Source organism: Bufo gargarizans, chromosome 4, assembly GCF_014858855.1.
Source record: "Bufo gargarizans isolate SCDJY-AF-19 chromosome 4, ASM1485885v1, whole genome shotgun sequence".
Classification (NCBI taxonomy): Eukaryota; Metazoa; Chordata; class Amphibia; order Anura; family Bufonidae; genus Bufo; species Bufo gargarizans.
In genome coordinates, this window is record NC_058083.1 from 236,914,692 (window position 1) to 236,936,888 (window position 22,197).

Here is a 22,197-nt window from a genome sequence, read left to right on the forward strand (position 1 = left end):
TACTACAGGAATGTATGGAGCGGGAACGGCATTTTTCCTATAAACTTTGCTATGTTTAGTCTATGCTGTGTGATGCAGAAGCCCTATGGATGACAGCACAAAGAGACACGAGCCAGATAACGTATTTCTGTAGGACAACACTGACCATTCATGTTCCTTGTGAATATATTTCCTTCCATTTATGAATGTTTTTGGTCACATATACTGTTATGCACGGCGGACTGGCCGTAGACCCTACAAAGAAATTTCCCTGTGGGCCGATGTCCAGGGTGTCGCTGTCCGCATCCGTATGTCCGTTCAGATGCATCTGCAAAAATATAGAACTTGTCCTATTCTTGTCCCCATTACGGACAAGGATAGGACCAGTCGATTATGGTCCGGACATTCCATTCTGCAAAATGCGGAATGCACATTGCCAGTATCTGTGTTTTGCGGATCCGCCATTTTACGAACCACAAAACAGGCAACAGTCATATGCATAAGCCCTGAGGAATTAGACCTCATTAGACCTCATTGGCCTTGCCGGATCCTCTACTTCGCCGCCGGATCCCCATTGACTGCTGTGAGGTCTGGCGGTTATATACGGCCGTTTTCTGGTCTAAATGCTGGACAAAGGCTGTTGGATGTAATGTGTGTTTTTTTTTTTTGTTTTTGTTTTTTGTCCGCCCGACAGCCAGCATTTGCGCCAGATCAGGTAGCGGGATATCCTATACCGAGATTTGAATGCGGCCTAATACAAAGATGCCTCGCTTCATTCATCGACTGCTGAGCGACTTTTAATAAATAGCCTGCAAAATACTGACTGAATCTGCTACTCCTGAAAACCAGGCGAGCTTGATAAATGTGCCCCAATAACGCCAAAGTTTATTAAAATCTATAAAAAATGTGCCCACAAGCATCCTTATTTATTTTGGGCTCACCACTCCACCGTCCCAAATCTCTGTATATTCTCCGGGTTGCTCTCCCGCTTGGCGTTCTAGTAAATGCCTGCTTCTTTCGCCCTCTTCAGCGCAGGTCTCCTGTGCTAGTTCCCTCCACTCCTCTGTTCACACTGGGCTGCACTTGGGAGTGAGGGTTATGCAGGAAAAGAACAAACCAGGGACACTGGGTGGATGGCAATAAAACACTTATATAAGAATAGCGACCAAAAAAAAAAAGTAAAAATATTGGTACATGACTGCTTTTGCCTCCCGCGGCTTCATCAGGGGTGTACCGACTTACATAACTTCATCCCATCTAATTCATTAACCCTCATCGCCATACTCCACACTGAAAACGCAGCATGTGAACACTTCCCCATGCGAATACTTCAAGTGCTGGAGTCGCAGCCAATTCCTGACACATTTAACACTGTGTTAACCGCTCATTAGCCCCTTAGTGACCCCAACACACGCCTTTTTACAGCGGTCACTAAGGGGCCTTAGGCTAGCCCTTGGATCTTAATTGAAAATTTAATATAGCCACTGAGCTATTTCTCTATCCACCTTGTTATCTGCCATGACAGTTACAGGGAGAGAGCTTCAGCAGAAAGGACACACCCCTGTGTTGTGATAGTGAGGGATAGCTCAGACAAAGGACACGCCCCTGTGTTGTGATAGTGAGGGATAGCTCAGACAGAAAGGGCGCGCCCCTGTGTTGTGATAGTGAGGGATAGCTCAGACAGAAAGGGCGCGCCCCTGTGTTGTGATAGTGAGGGATAGCTCAGACAAAGGACACGCCCCTGTGTTGTGATAGTGAGGGATAGCTCAGACAGAAAGGGCGCGCCCCTGTGTTGTGATAGTGAGGGATAGCTCAGACAGAAAGGACACGCCCCTGTGTTGTGATAGTGAGGGATAGCTCAGACAGAAAGGGCACGCCGCTGAGCTGTCAGCTTGAAAGCCAGGGGGTACATATAGGAACTCCAGATGATGTAGGTAGAAGAAAGGATAGGGGGAAGGCTGCTCAAGTGGTCCAGGTGTAGGGGTGAGGCTACACGTCGATTGACATTCGGTAGATGTGTTGTAGTAGTACAGGAGCTATATGAACGTACAGTTCCCGTATACTCCAACAAAAAAAGGGTATTAGGTTTGTCCACTGATAGGCGCCACTCCCTTTAGAGAAAGACAATAATGGGGATGCTGGTAGAGGTGGTATGTACGAGGTAGTATTGATTGGCACCGGAAGGGTGAAAAAGAAAAAGAGGCCACTGTCATTCAGCGCATGGACAAAGAGGAAGATAAATGCCTGATGTAGAATAGAAACCCTATATAGGGTGTGCAGATAGGAGAAGAGCTAAACAGTTAAAATGGCATACATAAAAATAAAATAAAATTGGATGTTACTCGCGTCACTGGGGAGGGTGTCTGTAGGATAAGCTCAAGACCCCTACAGACAACACCTCCCCAGCCGAGTTCGCTCCAAGGATAGCAGGATTGATGGCAGCAGATTCCTCAGCTTCTGATCAAATTCCTTTATTGGGTATAACAACGGTACTCAATGCGTTTCGGGGGTATATGTACACAACCCCCTTCTTCAGGAGTGAAAAGGTTTAAAACTTACCAGGTTGGCAGTATAGTGAAGGGGGATATATAAAAATGGCCGACCTTTCTCATTTGGCTGTTTTCATTACCTCCCATTCTCCATGATGCAGACCAGGCATTCCGTGGAGTCATTAAAGGGGTTTTATGAGATAACTGATGTATCCTTAGGATAGGTCATCAGTGTGTAATGTATCTGACCCTTTCCTACGGTCTTGTGCCTAGCAGGACTTGAGTCCTCCTTTTTAGCAATTTGGTGGGTTCCCACAGGTTGGACTCGCCAATCTACCATTTACCGTCTATCCAGTGGTTTTAAATCCCCCTTTTAATGAAGTACCTGATACAGCTCTATCCCTGTGAATGGTGCTGAGCTGCAGTAGAAGACCGTGTCTCATGGATGAGCATCTTATGTCAGCCACACAAAGAGATTTTCTAGATATAAATGATGTTTACGTAGCTTTCATTTTGCCTCTTTTGCTATGATGGCTTATAGAGTCTCCATCTTCTTTATATGCCTCCAGGATAAATTCAGAACACAGTGCTAAACTGCAAGCAAGCAAGATGTTGGAAGAGGACATGGAGGTGGCCATTAAGGTGGTGGTGGTTGGGAACGGTGCCGTTGGTAAATCAAGTATGATTCAGAGGTACTGCAAGGGAATATTTACCAAGGATTATAAGAAAACCATCGGCGTGGACTTCCTGGAAAGACAAATTCAGTATGTATTTTTTTTTTTTTTTTTACGTCTTTGTTTCTTTTCTGGGATAAAATGCATCGCACCACATGAATAAATAATGAGGCGGATTTACTAATGAATAATCGCTATAATTCTGGGTCCTTACGTACTGTTCACTACATTTGCACAGTTTAACCAGCACAGTCTGTGAGCATGGCCTAACGGGAAAGGGGGCATGACTTGTCAGATCGAGGCATGGCTTAAGATGGTGGAAAGTCAGCCAACTAATAGGTGGTGTAAAAACTAGACAGCTTAGAAGTTCACACTTTCTAAGGCCTCACGCACACGACCGTATTTTTGTTCCGCATCTGATGTGCATTTTTTGCGGATCGGATGTAAAACCATTCATTTCAGCAGGCCAGTAAAAAATGCGGACAGCATACATCCGTATGTCCGTTCTTCTGGCCTAAAAAAAGATAGAGCACGTCCTACCCTTGTCCGCTTCAGGGTGCACATGGCCAGTATCTGTGTTTTGCGGATCCACAGTTTGTGGACAACAAAACATATACGGTTGTGTGCATGGGGCCTAATTCTAAGACTTGGGCCACTTTCACATTAGCGGTAGGCTGCTCTAGAGGGTGGACAGCCTGCCGGATCCGTGCTGCCGCTAGTGCACACGTACCGCCGTACGCGTGCTCCGGCCCCATTCACTATAATGGGGGCGGGCCTGAGAAGCGGCCAGAATAAAACTACGACATGTAGTAGTTTTTATTCCGGCCACCTCTCGGCATGTTTGCCGTGCCGCGGCCGGACGTCCAGCCCGCCCCCATTATAGTGAATGGGGCTGGAGCGGACTTCTGGTAGCACGGTACACTAGCAGTAGCACGGTTCCATCATGTGGCTCACCCGCCGGAGAAGACTGCTGCTAATGTGAAAGTAGCCTAAGTAAATCTGCTCCAGTGTTCTTTGTGCGAATCCATTTGTTTAAGCTGCCATATCTTCAGGGCATGTCTACAATGTATCATACGTTCTTTATCCTGCTACACAACACCCATGAGTCACTGGCTTTACCGGGATGTTGGTGCTTCCCATTTTTTCGATCTGATCAGTGTCTGAAATGCTTGAAATACTTCTATTAGAGAGGACCTGTCGCCTCTCCTGACATTTCTGTTTTAGTAACGGTCATTCACCAGGATATAATAATTCCGGAGCATCTTGTCCTGTGTGTTATGACGTTCCTATATTATTCCCACTAGAAGTTTATGAATAAATTGGCAACTGAGTATTGTCAGACTGTGTAGGGAAATAACCCCAACTGATAACAGTTGGCAGTTTATTTGGAAGAAAGTCGACTGTGACACAAGCACAACACGCCATGCTAAACTAGGTGGGAAAACCCCTCAGTGCTGGGATGAGTAGTCCCTACAGCAATAGCTGCTCCCCATACAGTTTCATTGCTTCTGGGCTGCAGATAACGGAGTATACCTGTACAGGACAGTCTGCTGCACAGAAATAATGATTTTAGATGCTGGCAGAAAGACACAATCACCCGATGAACGAGTATTTGCTCATTCATCATGTGATTGCCAGCACCTTTTACACAAGCCAATTATTAGCAGTAAGCTTTTCTACAAATGTTCATCCCCAGTTGTTGACTAGATGGTCAGACCGTGTAAAAGGACTATTAGTCTAATACTAGCGATGTGGCTAACCATCATGATTAGGGTTGTTGCGGGTATCGAATTATCGATACCCAATCAATACTTTTGTACCGGTATCGATTCGATACCAGGATTTGACATTTACCAATACTAGGCTGCGCTACTGCGCAGCCTAGTATCGCAGAACATGACGCGCGCTGCTCTCAGCGCGCTCCATGTTCTCCTCAGCAGCACAGGAGAGAAGGAGTCTCTCTCTTCCCCTCCCCCTCTGTGGCGCTGCTGCCACCAATAAGAAGAGAGGGGCGGAGGAGGGGAGGGGCTGTGGCCACTGCGCCACCAATGATAACTAAACCATTAATACAAATACACCGACCTCTATGACAGGGCACTGCGATCCGAAGCAGTTAACCCCTCAGGTGCCGCACCTGAGGGGTTAACTGCCACAGATTGCAGGGCCCCATCATAGAGGTCGGGTGCCGGCTATGTGATTCTGCTGCCGGCACCCGCCTCCTGTATTTGTATTAAAAGGTTACTTATCTCCATTGGTGGAGCTGTGCACCCCCCGCTTCCCCCCAGTACTAAAAACTTTAGTGGCGCAGTGCGCCCTCCCCCAACCCCCCAGTATTATAATTATTGGTTGCAGTGGCCACAGGGTCCCCTTCCCTCCTCCTCATTGGTGGCAGTGGCAGCTTCTGATCGGAGCCCCAGCAGTGTAATCCTGGGCTCCGATCGGTTACCATGGCAGCCAGGATGCTACTGACGTGGCTGCCATGGTAATCTCCCTGCTGCTGTGCTATGCACAGGACAGCAGGGAGAGTGTGAGATCCTATTCACCCTAATAGAGCTCTATTAGGGTGAATAGGACAAGGGATGAAAAGATCCCAAGTTCTAGCCTCTAAGGGGGAAAATAGTTATTAAATAAAAAGTAAAAAAAAACAAAAACACTAAAACATTAAAGGTGTTGTCCGGGTTCAGAGCTGAACCCGTACATACCTCCATTTTCACACAGGCAGCCCCCCTGACTTGAGCATCGGAGCAGTTCATGCACTGATGCGCTCTTTTGTTTACAATAACACACTGCCCTGCGGAAGCTTCCGCCCGGCAGTGTCTTCGGTGACGTCACCAGCTCTGATGGGCGTGCTTTAGAGCTGCCCTAGCGCCCGTCCATCAGTGCCAGTACGTTACCCGAACTCCTGAAAATGCCTTTGCCCTGCGCGATTTAGCGCAGGGCAAAGGAGAGCATCGGAACATGAACTGCTCTGATGCTCAGAACACGGGGCTGCCTCGGTGAAAATGGAGGTATGTCCGGTTTCAGAGCTGAACCCGGACAACCCCTTTAAGTTTAAATCACCCCCTTTCCTAATTTTACATATAAAATATATTAACAATAAATGAATAAACCTATTACAGATCGCCACGCCCAAAAAAGTGTGAACTATTAAAATATAAAAAAAAAATCTCTTATGCGGTGAACGTTGTAACAGAAAAAAAAATATAATGCGCGATTCGACATTTTTTAGTCACCTTGTCCCCCCACAAAAATAGGAATGTTCCATAAAATGTGGAATGCATGTGGCTTTTTTGGTGGTTTATTTTTTTCATGTGGTATCGAATGGTATCGAGTATCACAATACTTTTTTATGGTATAGAAATCGAATTTTGCTATTGCAACAACCCTAATCGTGATATTTTAAAAAATATCTATCACATGGCGCTGAGCCAATTTAGAGTAGAGACCCACTTAATAGAGGCCCCTTTGATGTTGCACTGGACATGGTTGACACTTGACATTCGATGCTGAGCCAATTTAGAGTAGGGACCCATTTAATAGAGGCCACCATGATGTGAGTGGTGTATTGCAGCGGCGGTGGTTGCCATCTGGTACTGTGCCAATTTAGAGTAGGGACCCGCTCAGTAAAGGCCACCTTGGTGTGCTGAGTGGGCCTATGCATTTTGATTCAAAACATATACTAAGTACCTCATGTACAATTTATATGTGGAACTAAGAAGCAGTAGATCAGTGCATGGCATGTGGATGTGCAATCCATATCTTTTTCTCCACGGTCTGGTAACCCTCGTTTTCTGTGATGGTGAAAGCTCATTTAATTGGATCCACCCAATGTTCTTCTCACCAGTATACAGGTTCTAGTTATAGCAGAGTGGAGGAGCCGCACGCATAAAGCCGGTCATTTCAAGCTCTGCTGGCAGAGAAGCAAGCTTTTAAACACATTTAAAAAGGTTTTCTCATTTTCATCTATACTTTAATGGCCTCTTTATGTAACACTTCCCCTTTAAGGTGGTGCTTAAAATAACACCTAGTCATTGATGAGATACAAGTGAGACTTGTGAAAGTAAATGTTTGACTGGTTGCTATGTGCTAACAGCATTTTTCTGCTATTTTCAGCTTAGTGCCCTATACTGCTGCCTCACTAAACTTGGCAGAACATGTCCTTCACATCTGTAAATGATCCACAGGGAGTCTAACTTGTCACAAATGGGGCATTTTTAGTTCGGTACTTGTAGCATATGATGGGGGAGACACGTGCAGGTAAATTAAGAACATTTAAGCCATAGTAACCCCTTCCTAACCAGCAGGCCAGTGTGCGCAGTGCCATCAACTGAGCTGGACTGCTGCAATGCCCTGAAAGTAATGGCCGTTCGATTTCTTCCAGAGGATGCCCAGTCTAATTCTTTACCATTATTTGTTTGCAGATCTTACTGCTTCATGTTCTTTTCCTCCCTTCCCTTCCCTGACCATCAGCACACCCCAGGGCTTCAGCCACGTTTTCCACCACTGTGTTGTGCCAGCATTACACTGAGAAGGAGCCAGCCACAGTGTTTTAAGAAGCCAATGATCTGCACTGTCATTCTGTGGCCTGGCCCCAGAGAGCTCATCTAAAAATGACTTGTCAGTTTACACTCATTACACCCCCTCCTTCTGGAGGATGACTGCTTAATCAAACCTAATGACCCAAGCAATGTTCAGGTGAAGCTAAATAATTACAAAAACCTATGAGATTAGCGGGTGAAGTGAGCTTTGAACGCCCTTTGTGAATGACTCCTGGAAGTTCTATGACTAATTCTTTCATACGCTGTGGTTGTGTTTTCTCTTTTAGGATAAATGATGAAGATGTTCGGCTTATGTTATGGGACACCGCAGGTCAAGAGGAGTTTGATGCAATAACTAAAGCCTATTACAGGGGTTGGTATGAACGAATGATTTTGATATTAACGGAAATTAGCTAGGAACACTGTTGGGTTGGTTTCACAAACAGTTATTTTTTTGCCAAAGCCTAAAGTGGATCCAGTTGGGAGGAGAAGTAGAATCCATACTTCTCAATTTCTGATTCCTTTTGACCATTTGATCCTAAAATAAGAAATTGCTTGCGATTTCACGTCCTTGAAGGGGAAGTCCCATTGCAACAACTTATCCCCTTTCTAGCTCTGTGTTGTCACCTGGGAGTGAGAATGTACAGGTAGTAGAGATGTTAGCACGGATAGGCAGAATTGTCATTTAAGACCCCAGATTTGAGGGCGATATGTGAAATCTAAAATCAGGAGCCCCAATGTAAGAGAAATGTTCTACAGTTTGAAAATGAAATGTGTGTCGGTAAGTCTTGTGGGACCAGCTTAGTGCAGCGACGTGTTTATAATGATGCAGACAAATCACAGGAGAGGTTAGCGGTATTTCCGTAGGGATCTGCTAATTATCACAAGCAATGAATCATCAACATAATGGGAAAGTTAGACCATAAAAATAAAGGGCATTGGAGGCAACAACAGGTTATCCGAAAAAGTGCATCTTAGGAAAAGATCCTGGGGATTTCTCTGCCAGCGTTATTTCAAGGATTATCTGTTACTTCGTGAGAGGCGCCTGTACTTCAAGTAGTATTACTATAAAAATGGTTGCCAAAGTATGTGTCTCTTCACCTTCCTCTATTCTGAAGAAGTGTCCAGTATTCAGAGAGCATGTAGCGACTGGGGGCATCTAGGCAGTTATGCAGAGGCTCCTCATCACCATCAGCCCCCACAAACACAATCATTGCCATGGCAGACACGGCCTAATATCTCCTGTCACTCTTATAGTGTTTGTTTTTATAGTGCAGTGATATACCTTGTATACCACTGCATTATAAAAACAGTTTCCTAGTAAAGGTAAATAAAAATGTATTAAGAAATGCACACATCTATGGTAACGAAAAACACAAAAGAAAATGGAACCGTTCTTATAAAAAAAAAAAAAACAGTCCCATGTATGGCAAAATAGTACCACTGCAACCACATGTCGTCCCGCAAAAAACAAGCCCATATAAGTGGAAAAATGAATACGACTGTTTTTGTATGAGACGTGCTATTATTGTGCAAAAGTAATGAAAAACAAAGAAAACTACACATTTGGTACAGCCATTATCGTACTGACCCATACAATATAAGTAATGTGCTAGTTATGCCAGGCGGTGAACGTTGTAAATTTAAAGTCCAAAAAACTACAGTGGAATAGCTTTTTTTTTTTTCTTTTTTTCATTGCCGCACGCCAAAAAAAGAATGAAATTTAATCAATAAGTTATATGTACTGCAAAATGGTGTAACTAAAAACTCCAATTCAACAGAAAAAAAAAAAAAGTTCGCCAGAAAAAAAATAAAAGAAAATAAAATTTTAAATCGATAATTGTCCTTCAATTGAAAATTTTATATATATATTATTTTTTTTTATTTTTATTTTTTTACTAAATCTCCTGGCTCTAAATATCATCATCAGTTCTTCTCAGTGCTGTTGTCCTATGGGATTTCATAGCATGTTGTATGAGGCCAGGATAATCTTCCCTGGTCACAGGTATAATAATAAGAATAGACAATTATTTTGTAAGTAGGCATCAAGGGAATATGACGTTTTATGTGCTTTAGTATACAAAATATTTTCTGTATTTTTATACCTTTTATTTTGTATATATATAAAAAAAAAATCTGTCCCAGTGTTTTTGTTTTTAGTTTTTTTTTTTAGTTTTTATTTTATTTTTTATTTTAGTTTTTTTGTGCCCTGTAGTTGAAGGGCTAGAAAATGATATCCTACAGGGAAGCATTACTATCTATCTCTAATTCATTTTTAACAAAAGGCAGTGCTTTCTGAGCCCACACCATTTAGGCTAGGGCTACACGGCAACAATAATCCAATCGCAGCATGCTGCAAGTCCCAGTGCAACACCATTGACTATCATTATAAAAAAATCAGCGTAGCCCTAGCCTTACCGGAAGAGAGAGGATGTCACGTTTTTAAGAAAAGTCTGGGAGAAAGTGCTATCTGTTCCTATATGATGTATTCAATATGGGAGAGAGAATCTGGATCGCACATCCTCATTACTATGCTTTTGATATAACAACTGTTTCAAATTTAAGCATGCTACAACATGGCTATACAGCACTATTATCAATATATTGCTTTGCACTATTAGGAGGCATTAGTATACAGTTTGATCAAAGAGCATAGGCCCACTTACCACGACAAGGTCGCCTCTATCAAGTGGGGACCTACGCTAACTTTGGCGCGGCACTGTGCAGCGACCATCGTGCCCCCGCACCGCTCCAGCAGGCAACGGGACCCATCAGCCACAAAGCAAAGCATGTTCCTATATGATGTTGTAGAATATATATAATGAAGGCATTTTGGGTGAATTTCTAAATTAAGACACTGTATTTATATCCTTACTGAAATCCAGCTGCTGTAGGGAATCTTACAGGCAGTACTCCATGGGGAAAGAGTATCCAAATTAGCTCTCTTCCAACGGGAAAAAACAGTCTCTCTAGCTGTGGTGGCTAACCTCCGGCACTCCAGCTGTGGTAAAGCTACAACTCCCAAGATGCTCACTTGCTTCGCTGTTCTCAGAACTCCACAGAGCATGCTGGGAGTCGTAGTTTCACCACAGCTAGAGTGCTGGAGGTTAGCCGTCACAGTGTGCCTCATATAGGTACCTTGTAAGTAAGGAGAACCAGTAACCCCTCCCACACAGAGCTCCGTTACTGACTTGGAGCAAGAACTCTGAGATCTTTGTTCCACAGATGGGTCTCTGGTTTAGCTAAATAAACCTGGTCAGAAAAGACACTATTGAAACGACCTAATGTTACATAGTAGACAATACCAATAAGATGGGTACAGATGTATCCTGGTAATTAAAGAAGCCATGTTCTCCATGTTGTCTGCTTAGGAGAAGGCTAGTGACCTTCTTCTGATGTCGTGTATCAGTAACCGGCCCCACAAGTTCTAGACACAGCTCCGTCCCCTGTAAAAATCCTGCCCTGACAGATGTTATAAGAGTCAGTTGAGTGGATGTAGTAACTCAAGACACTAATCTATGTGGCTGGGAGAATGACCTAGAGGAAAGAAGATGGGGAAGAGTCCCGAGAACTTGGCATCTGCATAAGTATGGCTACGGGAGCTGATATGTGGCTGTTGGTCATTCTATGGACATGTGATGTCTACACTACACATTATAGAGGGAGATTGATCAAAACTAATGCAAAGGAAAACTGACTTAGTTGCCCATAACATCCAATCAGATTGATCTTTTCATTTCCAAAGACGCTCTGAGGAATCAAAGGTGGGATCTGAGTGGCTGCTACGGGGAACGAAGCCAGTTTTCCTTTGCACTAGTTTTAATAAATCTCCCCCAATGATTCACTAATAATGGTGAAATACTTTCTTTGCAAGGTGCCCAAGCCTGTGTGCTGGTATTTTCTACAACGGATAGGGATTCATTTGAAGCGGTGCCCAGCTGGAAAGAGAAGGTGATGGCTGAAGTTGGAGATATTCCTACTGTTCTTGTTCAAAATAAAATTGACCTGCTGGATGACACAGTTATTAAGAAGTAAGTCACTACAACAGTGCCACTCGTGTCCATTAGCTCAATTCAAGTGTGGTCACATTCATCCAAACCCTAAGTTCTACATCATTGCTTGTGTTCAGAGAAGAAATGTGAATATAATGAGCCGCTAGTATTTAAGGCTGGCTGTCCTGCCTTGGAGCCGACAACCCGTGGGGTCCTAACTTGTGCCCATTAACATAAAAGACTCACCCACCAGTCTGCGGTCCTGCACTGCCCCTGTCCCCCAAGAAAGCTGGCTGGCTGTTTTTAAAGGGTTTCTTTGAGGCCTGAATCCCATGATTTTATTTGCCTTGGCAGCAGCTTTCTGAAATTCTGGCACTGGTTGCTAAAGTTAAAGGGAATCTGTCACCAGTGACCTCCCTATCTAACCGTTTGCATAGACACAGCTGTGATACATCTCATTGAACACTGTTTTTATTTGATTGATCTGAGGCTCAGTTCCCGAGCCGTACTTCTTCCGAATGTGCAAATTAGGTATTTGGTGCAATGAGGGTGTCATTGCACACAGGCTCCACTCCTTTCTATGGTCAGCCTCTCCCTCACTACTTTGACAGACAGGGCCAGGCAGTGACTGAGGAGCAAGAGCAATGATGACGCCTTTATTGCACCAAAGGCCTAATATCAAGGAAAAGTAAATCAGGAACGCAGCCTCAGATCGGCAAAAGAGAAACGGCGTTGTAATCAGGAGAACCACAGCTATGTGTCTGTACAATCGGTTTGATAGGGAGGTAGCTGGGGATAGATTCCCTTTAGGCTTACTGCCCACTAGTGTCCCTAAATCTTTTTTTTTTTTTTTTGTGGCAGTTTTATCTAGTCTTTTACTATTTAGTACATATTTACCATTTTGTTGCCAGACTAAAGCCTTTATAGTCTGAGCCACAGAGACACGGCCCTTAAAGTGACACAGCCTTATGCAGTGCCTGGCTATTTAACATTTATTTTTATTACACCCATATAAAAGTGTTTTTTATTACATGTGTCCTTTAGTTGTTTCTAGTGTAACCTGTGCCAGCAGGCGGTACTGGAAATTGTACATGCATAATGCTTTCTCCCCAGTTTGTGGTTAAAGGGGTCCTCCCAGCTTTTAATATTGAGTCCGACACCCCTGCCGATCAGCTGTTTGAGGAGACGGCGTGCGCACATGCCGTCTCCCTTCTCTCTTCCTGCTCGCCATAGACATAGCAGCAGAAAGAGAGAAAGGAGCTGTCCCTTCATACAGCTGATCGGCGGTAGTGCCGGGTGTCGGACCCCCGCTGATCTGATATTTGATGACCTATCCTGAGAAGTCCTCAATATTAAAAAAAACAGATATCCCCTTTAATATTTTTGCTCTTTAGAAATGCTTTGCCCATCTTTAGATATTTTCTTTGTAATTTCACATGAGGTCTCATTATGAGAATATTATTCATAGGTTTACATAATGATAAATGTGCTGCATCCATAAAGCATGGACTTCATGGTGTGAATTCTGATCAATTCCATTTCTCTGACTCTAGTGAAGAAGCCGAGGCCCTGGCAAAAAGGTTAAAACTGCGATTTTACAGAACGTCTGTTAAGGAAGATCTGAATGTTACTGAAGGTAAGTTGTCCTCCATTGTAAAATGTCCGTGGATTTCACACCATGTATTGTGTCCATTATAATTCCATTGATTCCTTATTAAACCAAATATTCTATTTCAGTTTTTAAATATTTGGCTGACAAGTATTTACAAAGGCTAAAACAGCAGAACGCTGAAGACACCGAAATTTTGCACACTAGCAGCAACAAAATTGGTGAGTACCTTCCTGATCCTAAAGGGAATGTGTCATCAGAAAATGACCTATTGTTTAAATCCCTTTTTTTGTTGAACATATTTATAAATATTTATATTTTTATATATATATATATATATATATATATATAATTATTTTTTTCCTTGTCACAATCTATATAAAATTTTAGTTTTTTTTAGATATAATCCTGCCATTTTCACACTGGCCACTAGGCCTAAAATATATTAGGACATAAGGTCTTTTGAGAGCAGCTACATAGGTCAAAGACACAGTGGACAGGAGGGGACCCTATTGACTTCTATGGGGGATTTTTCTAGATATGCTTTGTGACCTGTGCAGAGTTCAGGGAGGAGCTGACAATCTGATGTGGTGGAATCTGTGTGATCTGTTTAGGTGTTACTTGTCATTGTAATTCTGCCGGTTGTGATAATAATAGCTACTGAAAAGTTACCTGTACAGAACAGGAAATCGTGACCTATTATTAGTTATAGTGGCAAAATTGCTGAATTGTATACATTTTTGTAAAATATAGATGGTGACATGGAAAAAAAAAAAAACTTGCTAAAAATTCTTTAAAGATATTTTAACATAACAATGTGATTTATACAATGTCATGTTTTGGTGGCACATTCCCTTTGTGATACTGTTTCCAAGGGCAGCATATAGTGACAGACACAGCGGTCTGTTCCTTATGTGTTAAAATTCAGCAGATTGTGATAACTTAAGTGTTATTCTTTTCAGTGAATGCGCAGTGATGCCAGGAAGAAGTTTGATGTATTGATGATATACATGCCCTCCTTGCCCGACAGTTGATTGACTGATTTCTCGCTACACACAGTAGTAGGGAGAATTGGGTCAATTGGCAACTGGATGGCGGGTGGGGCCTGAGTATGGTGAATATGATTAGACCCTCACTGGCAGCAGAGTATTTGTATGATTAAAATGCAGTGAGCCTAAAGATATAAATTATAGAATTACTGTAAATTAAGGTAGTGTAATTCAGATTTCTGACTATTGCCCAGTAAGTTAACAGTGTGTACTCTGCTGGGACGGTTTTACATTTGGTAGGACCCCTATGTTTAATATGTTCCATGGGAAGTCTTGCACTGTGTAACCAGATTCAAGGTGTTTTTTTTTTTTTTTTTTTTTTTCTTCTATAAAACAGGAAACCTAATGCTCATTATCATTCCCTTCTCTTACTTTTGGCTGCCAGAAAAGTGTCCGTTTATTAGCTACTCGAGTGTGCTCATTTAACAAAGAATCTGGCACACCCATTACAAGTCAATGGGATATCTTACCAGGAAGATAAAAACTGTTCTTCTATACCGTATTGTTTGCCCCATAATTTGCACCTAGGTTTTAGAGGAGGATGATAAAAAATATATATATTTTTTTCATTAGACCTCGGCTCAGACCCCCAATCAGATCTTAGCTTGGATGCCGCCGCTGCTGCACCTGAGATCCAGTGCTCTTCCTACTGCGCTGTGACCCAATGTTGTACAGCATGAGGTCACAGAGCGCCTCGACGTCCTTGCGCTGTGCACAGGTCGCGGCAGAAGAACGGGAAGCAGCGACTAAAGAGCCAACACAAGGAGCGCTGCATGACCACTCCACAGTCCTACGGTATTAATGAGTGCTACCATAATGGAAGCATTCATTAGTATTTGCCCCATAAGACACACTAACATTTCCCCCCGCTTTGCGAAGGGGAAAAAGAGCATCTTTTAGGGTGAAAAATACAGTATATATTTCATGGGTTCATGGAAAATGGAAGCCATGCCGATCATGTTCAAAAATTATGGAAACCTAAACCTGAGGTCATTAGACCTTCTGCTACTGCGCAAGTTTGTAAGGGGTATAGAGAGGTTGACCCCAGTGTCTGCAGATTTCTCTGCATGGAAAGAGCAGCATGTAATTAATAAATTCATTCGAAGTTCTCCAGAAGTAGAGCTCTTGGCCTAATAGAGGGCTCTGTGCTAGTACATGACATACCATTGTGATTGCTGGGCATCAGACTTTGGGAGCCAACTGATCCTGAGGTCTCTTTTGGCTTTTTCCAACACAGCAGCAACCATTGCTTCCCACTGTACAAGAAACTGCAACACCACTTCATTCAAATAAGTGGAACTTAAAAAAGTGCATTTTCCTGTACGGTAGGAGGACAGGAACACCTTTGGAGGACCCAGGAGTTGAACTCCCACAGATCAGTAAGTCATGTCATATCCTAGTAATAGGTCATTAGTGTTGAGTGAATCGAGCTTTGGATCACAGATCTGAAGTCAATTCGTTCTAACACTTTATTTTAATGCTGTACAGAGACCTCGCACGACTTCGGGTGAAACTAATTTTGCCTCAAACAAAGTGTTAGAACGAATCGGCTACGGATCTATGATAGAAACATAGAATGTGTCGGCAGATAAGAACCTTTTAGCCCATCTAGTCTGCCCAATATACTAAATACTATGGATGCTAATGATCAGTACTTCTAATGGCTAGAAATCTCCTTACATTTGTAAAAGATAATACAATGGAGGAAATTTCTCATCTACCTGTACCTGATTTCTTGTGTAAAAAAAAAAAAAGTCACAAACCTTGTGTTTGCTACTTTTTAGATGCCCTTACAACAAAATATTGCTGCAAGCGGCGTTTTTATGCAACCTCGCCACTTTTCAGAAAAGGGGAGTGGGCATGGTCAGCAGCAGCAACAAATTTTATATTCATTTTTGCCATTTTCGTGGCACAAATAAAGACAAAAATCAGCGGCAGCTCAGAGCTACCGTAGTTTCTGTTTAGGTGACTGCCAGAGGATGCGCCTAATATATGACAAGCCACGTTCCTCATCCTAAATTAGGCACATCTTCTGGCAGTTCAGGGGATATCAAAAAAGCAGAAAGCGCTGATCTTGATAAATCTCCTCCATAGCATTAACATAAAAAAAAGTCTACGGCTTCTGAAATGTTTAGGTGAACAGTGTTGTGCCATTTAAGAAACCTGGTGTTTAAGTAGTGGAGTTGTCTGGATATATGCTGAAAGGTTTCAGGTAAAGAAATAGACAATTGCTAAACATTATTCCATACCTGGGGGTTGTGTAGGGGGTTTATATTGATGATCTGTCCTCAGGATAGGTCATCAATATTGGATTAGTTTGGGTCCGACTCCAAGCACCCCCCGCGCTGCTTTCTCCGGTGCTGGTCTCATTGAAATAAATGGGATCAACACTTGTAATTACACTGTGCCGCCGCTGCAAACAAGACAACGCGCAGGGTAATCTTAAAGAGGAAGCGCTTGCACTCTTCATCAACAGTTGATTAGCAGGGGTGCCTGGAGTCAGACCTCCACCAGTCTGATATCGATGACCTATCTTGAGGATCAGTCATCAATATAAACCCCCTGCACAACGCCATTTACCTGTATTCTAACATCTGTTACTGCCCTGCTCTATCTTATCATGGTATATACATAGGAGGCCTGTGTGAGGATCTTTATCATAGCCGAATGTGAGGTGTATTTTATTATTTGACATTAAAAAAAAAAAGTTCACGGGGTATTCCAGCAGCGAACGTCTTCTATCCGCAGTCTTTGTCATGCATAGACAAGACAAATCATCCATAAGGGGTTCCTAGCTGAAATATACATGTAGAAGTGGTGTAAAGGTGGCCATACACATTCAGTAATTGTCGGCTGAACGATCGCTCATCTGACTGCTATCTCTACCGGCAAATACCGGTTTGGTTCAGCAAAACGTGTATTTGTATTCAATGGGGAGAGAGAAGAAGGCCGCTGCCAGACACTAATGCTGGAGGCTTACATCCCAGGAGAACAAAAGCCTCAGGCAGAAATCTTCACTTCGCCCAGTCGTTTTCCCCTACGCGATCAGTCGGGAGCTTCCCACACACATATGACTTGGTGGGTTCGGCCAACATTGCATTAATCTGTATGGGAGCCTTAAGGCACAACCCCTTTAAGTGATTTAATGTTTTCCTAACTTGTTCATAGGTATTTGGAGTCCCTTCATGCTAACCCAAAACCATGGAAAATTATAATTTCTGTAGCATATTCTTCTATATCTAATCTAATTTATATCTATAATATCATCTATAAAGTGAGGAAAATCGGTTTCTACCTCTCGGTTTTTTTTTTTTGTTTTTTTTTTTGTCCTCCTGGATCAGCTTTTCAGGATAATAGGCCAAACTGGATGGAAGTTTGTCATTTTTTTTTTAGCCTTACAAACTGTTAATATAGTGCCTGATATATTTGGAATATACAGGTTAAATATATTTAAAAAAAGGTATAAAAATGGTATAACTGACAGCATGTTCTGTAAAGCAGAAATAGTCATTTGCATACTTGCAGCTATATTTCAGGATGGAAGTTGCAATGTTTTAATGTTTTTATCATTTCAGGGGTATTTAACACTGCAGGCGGTAGTCACTCCGGTCAGAAATCCAGTGCTATCAACGGGGGAGAAGTTATCAACCTAAGGCCAAATAAACAGAGGACCAAGAAAAGCAAAAGTCCTTTTAGCAGTTGCATGTTACTCTAAGACTGTATGGTACAGATCCGAAAAGGAGAACTTCAAGTCTGGGACTACAGTGCAATTGACCAGAGGAATACAGCCAATTCCAGAGACAACTGTCACTTCTAGCTGAATTTGATACCATCAAGAGGAGCGCAGTGTGGGTTAGGCCACCTAGTGTTGGCCAGGGAAATTGCATGTTATGGTGTACCAACTGAACAAATGCTGCCCACATACAGTTCTATGAAACCTCCACATTTGTAGTATTTATTGGAGATGATATATTTAACCTTACTAATTGTATGGATGCTTTTTTGCAGCATCTGTTGGATACCAAGTCACACACTACATGGTACTTGTGCAATATTCATCTTGCTCACAAATCATTGCCTGATGTCTGTAAGAAGGTGCATATACAGGACGTTTATATCCCCATGAAATGACATGTATGAAATAAAGGATCCTCTATTCAGTTTACATAGAAATACTAATGTGTTTTAAAGATGTTCAGTCATATCTATGTTTTGGGACCTCACAGGTTGATGTGCTTTGTGCCAAACTGCTTTGTCGCTATTAAGTGCTTGAAAATGTATTTTTTTTAAAGTTCATCTCAACTGTTCTAGCCATCCAGCACACTGTAGGACGCCCAGTTTCATATGGCCTTCTGCCACATACATCAGCCTCCTGCTGTCTATTAAGTGGCCTGTTAATAGGAAACATTTTTGAAAACCTTTCCATTTTGGACCTTCTATCTAGATTTTACAAATGTCTTATTTTATACACCTTAGGATACAGGGAGCGTTGGGAGTCTGGTGAATGAGGCCTTTATTCATTCCGGGATATGTCTTATTTTTCTTTTCACAATTGTCTTCACCTTATATTATACCTTAAAGGGAACCTGTCACCGGGATTTTGTGTATAGAGCTGAGGACATGGTTTGCTAGATGGCCGCTAGCACGTCCGCAATACCCAGTCCCCATAGCTCTGTGTGCTTTTATTGCTTAAAAAAAATCAATTTGATACATATGCAAATTAACCTGAGAGGAGTCCTGTACGTGAGATGAGTCAGGGACAGGACTCATCTCAGGGTAATTTGCATATGTATCAAATCTTTTCTTACACAATAAAAGCACACAGAGCTATGGGGACTGGGTATTGAGGATGTGCTAGCAGCCATCTATCAGCCCATGCCCTCAGCTCTATACACAAAATCTTGATGACAGGTTCCCTTTAAAAATTTTTAAATCCTACATTATCATGATTCAGATTAACAAACATTCCAGATAAATGGACAGATGTACAGTGAAGAATATAAAAGGAAGACAAGCTACCCAGACTGGTCTTTTTGTCACCAGTTTGTCGTCCTCACTGGACTAGCAAGTTTCAGACGATTGTGATAAAACTATTACAATAAGGGGGCAGACTATTGGAATGCCTAATATATTTTCTGCTAGATTAGGGGAGCTTTATAGCTGGATATTGCTGTTGGAGATTCCAGAAGCTTGGTTGGATTTTACTCTTTTCACTTGCCTTTTATTGCTTATTTCTATAAAAATCCTTCCATTGCAATCAATGCCTTTTGTGTGACGACGTGTAGTGTTCGGTTTCTTGTTTGTCTGGGGCTGCGTCTGATTAATTAGAATAATGTATAGGTAATCAAACAAGCAGGACATACACTTTCAAAGCATCCATGTGCAGTAATCTTCAGTATTTCATTTCAATCTATCTGTTGCTGTGGTTTACCACTGATATCTCAACCAGATATAAAACTATAACTCCCAGCATTGAAATTGTAGCCTTCGATTGCCACGTCATGCTGCAAGTTTCATTGTATGTAGGCCTCGGCTGTTCAGCAATAGTGCCAGCAGCTGGTAGCCCCTTTAACTTTGTAGTGGACTGAGCTTGTCACTGCAGCGCTGCTCTCATTGACTTCAGTGGGATCAGCACTGTACAGACAAGCTCCATCCACTACAAAGTAGACCAGGGGTAGGCAACCTCCGGCACTCCAGCTGTTGTGAAACTACAACTCCCAGCATGCATACTTGATCTGCTCTTTTAAGAACTTACATAGAAATGAATGGAGCATGCTGGGAATTGTAGTTTCACAACAGCTGGAGTGCCGAAGGTTGCTGGTCCCTGAAGTAGACTGACCTGTCTGCTTCAGATCTGGAGCTCCTGAACGGCCGATCGGCGAGGTGTTGGACACCCACTGATCAACGAGTGATGGCCGATCCTGATAGGCAGTTACTCAACTTTTATAAAATTCCATTAATTAAAGGGGTTATGCTTTAAAAATCATTTATTATTTATCTACAAGATTGTTGATAAATATGTGGCCCCTGGGGGTCCAACTGCTGGGACCCCTACTGATTAGGAGAACAGGAGTCCACAGATAACCTGTGTGAATAGAGCAATGGTGTATATCTATAACCATTCACTTCTGTGGGATTTGCAGCAATAGAGCAGTCAGATTCCAGACTCATCTCTGGCTGTAAGGCAACTGTCTGCGGCAGTAGCCCTCCTTCTCTGTTTAGTCTGCGTCTTCTAGACACACTTGGCACCGCCCCTTGATAATTCCAGATAAAAATATAAGAAGCCAGACTGAACCTAATCCTTGGTTCTCTACTAGATTTCGATAACGCTATGGGGGAGATTTATCAAACTGGTGTAAAGTAGAACTGGCTTAGTTGCCCATAGCAACCAGTCCAATACCACCTTTTATTTTTCACAGCTCCTTTTGGATAATGAAAGGTGGAATCTGATTGGTTGCTATGGACAGCTAAGCCAGTTCTACATTGCACCAGTTTGATAAATCTCCCCCCTATTTGTTTCAGGAACTGGAGAAAATCCTGCAGACTGACATACACTATGGGCATATTTATCTCCTTGTAACTTTTCTAGGTGTAGTGGCCTTTTACTAATAACGCTCAGAAGTTCTCCATGTTAAAAAGTGGACGGTTTATAAAAGAACCCAGAATAAATATGATGTATGTTGAACAACTGTGTGCAGTATATTTCTACCAAAGTACACACATCCTAGCCTTTACAATACAGCCACCGCTCCATGATTACTTAGATATTTTATATTTTACCGTGGCGTTTGTAAGTAGAATATAACTAACACTTGACAGTGGTTAACGCTTAGACAAACCTCAACTCAGGTGCACTTTAAAGACAACATTTCCAAACCACGTGGGTACATTCTGTGTGTACATTGTAGGAGTTAGTAGGTGCCGTAGAGGATACAAGGTCACTGCTATACAAAGTACATCTACAGGATTTCTGTTTGGATTGTGGTAATCTACTGGGATGGTTTGGATTGGAATCCCTATTTACTTATCTGTATTCTGGAATATTTCTTTATTATCTTGTGTAAATAAACCACTTTGACAGATTGGATTCGTGTGGAGATTCGCTTTTACTTCATGACATATATGTGTAATGGCGTATTAATGTATTTATTACTTTATGCACTTATATAGCGCTGCTATATTCCGTACAGCTTTACAGACATTACAGTCAAGTATTCTACTTGTATCCACGAAATTCCCTATCAGACCTGGCTTTCCCACTTTTATTAAAATATGGAGGAAAGATCATATGACTCAGTGATGGGTGCCTGATTGCCACTGATCCCTAGAATGAAGGAGTCACAGTGCTTCTGAAGGACAAACTGGTCAGCCATCTTGAAATGATCGCCTTATGGCCTATAGCAACCAATTTATGTCCTTTGTTTTATTTATCCCATGGAAGAACAGAATATATTTACTTTTACATGATAAAATTCTGTCTGCCTGAGGCACCTCTTGAACCCAATCTTAAAACCATCTTTGGCCATCCCCAATGCTCTTCCGAGTGGCAATGGTCTTTTCACTGACAGGAGGCTGTGGAGCTCTAACAGAAACCCTATGAAGTTATATTCTGAATTGAATCCTCAATAAGTACTTATAATTGAAGGGGTTCATTTCTTACTATTGTAACAAAATATTTTCATGTATTTTTTTTTTTTTAGTTTTTTTTTTTAGCCTGCAAAAATGTATTAAAGTATTAAAGTGGGAGTGATTGTCATTCTAAAACCAAAGACTCATAGCATAGGTAAAGGACTCGGTGCCACGCTGAAAATCCACAACTGGTTATAACATCTATGGTCATGGAAACACGACTATGGGGAATCTTCTT

At 42.2% G+C, this 22,197-nt stretch overlaps 1 protein-coding gene across 6 annotated transcripts in view; it reads left to right on the plus strand.

Annotated features, from left to right (window-relative positions):
• The window catches only part of RAB23 (RAB23, member RAS oncogene family), a 32,450-nt gene extending 13,485 nt beyond the window's left edge, over positions 1-18,965 (plus strand). For all 6 annotated transcript variants that reach the window (XM_044291835.1, XM_044291832.1, XM_044291836.1 and 3 more), the window contains 6 exons: positions 3,038-3,232; positions 7,968-8,053; positions 11,555-11,711; positions 13,226-13,308; positions 13,410-13,502; positions 17,906-18,965. In XM_044291835.1, coding sequence (XP_044147770.1) covers positions 3,078-3,232; positions 7,968-8,053; positions 11,555-11,711; positions 13,226-13,308; positions 13,410-13,502; positions 17,906-18,045 — 714 coding nt within the window. In that variant the 5' untranslated portion in view covers positions 3,038-3,077 and the 3' untranslated portion in view covers positions 18,046-18,965. The remainder of the gene's footprint in view (positions 1-3,037; positions 3,233-7,967; positions 8,054-11,554; positions 11,712-13,225; positions 13,309-13,409; positions 13,503-17,905) is intronic.
• Positions 18,966-22,197: the final 3,232 nt, after the last annotated feature.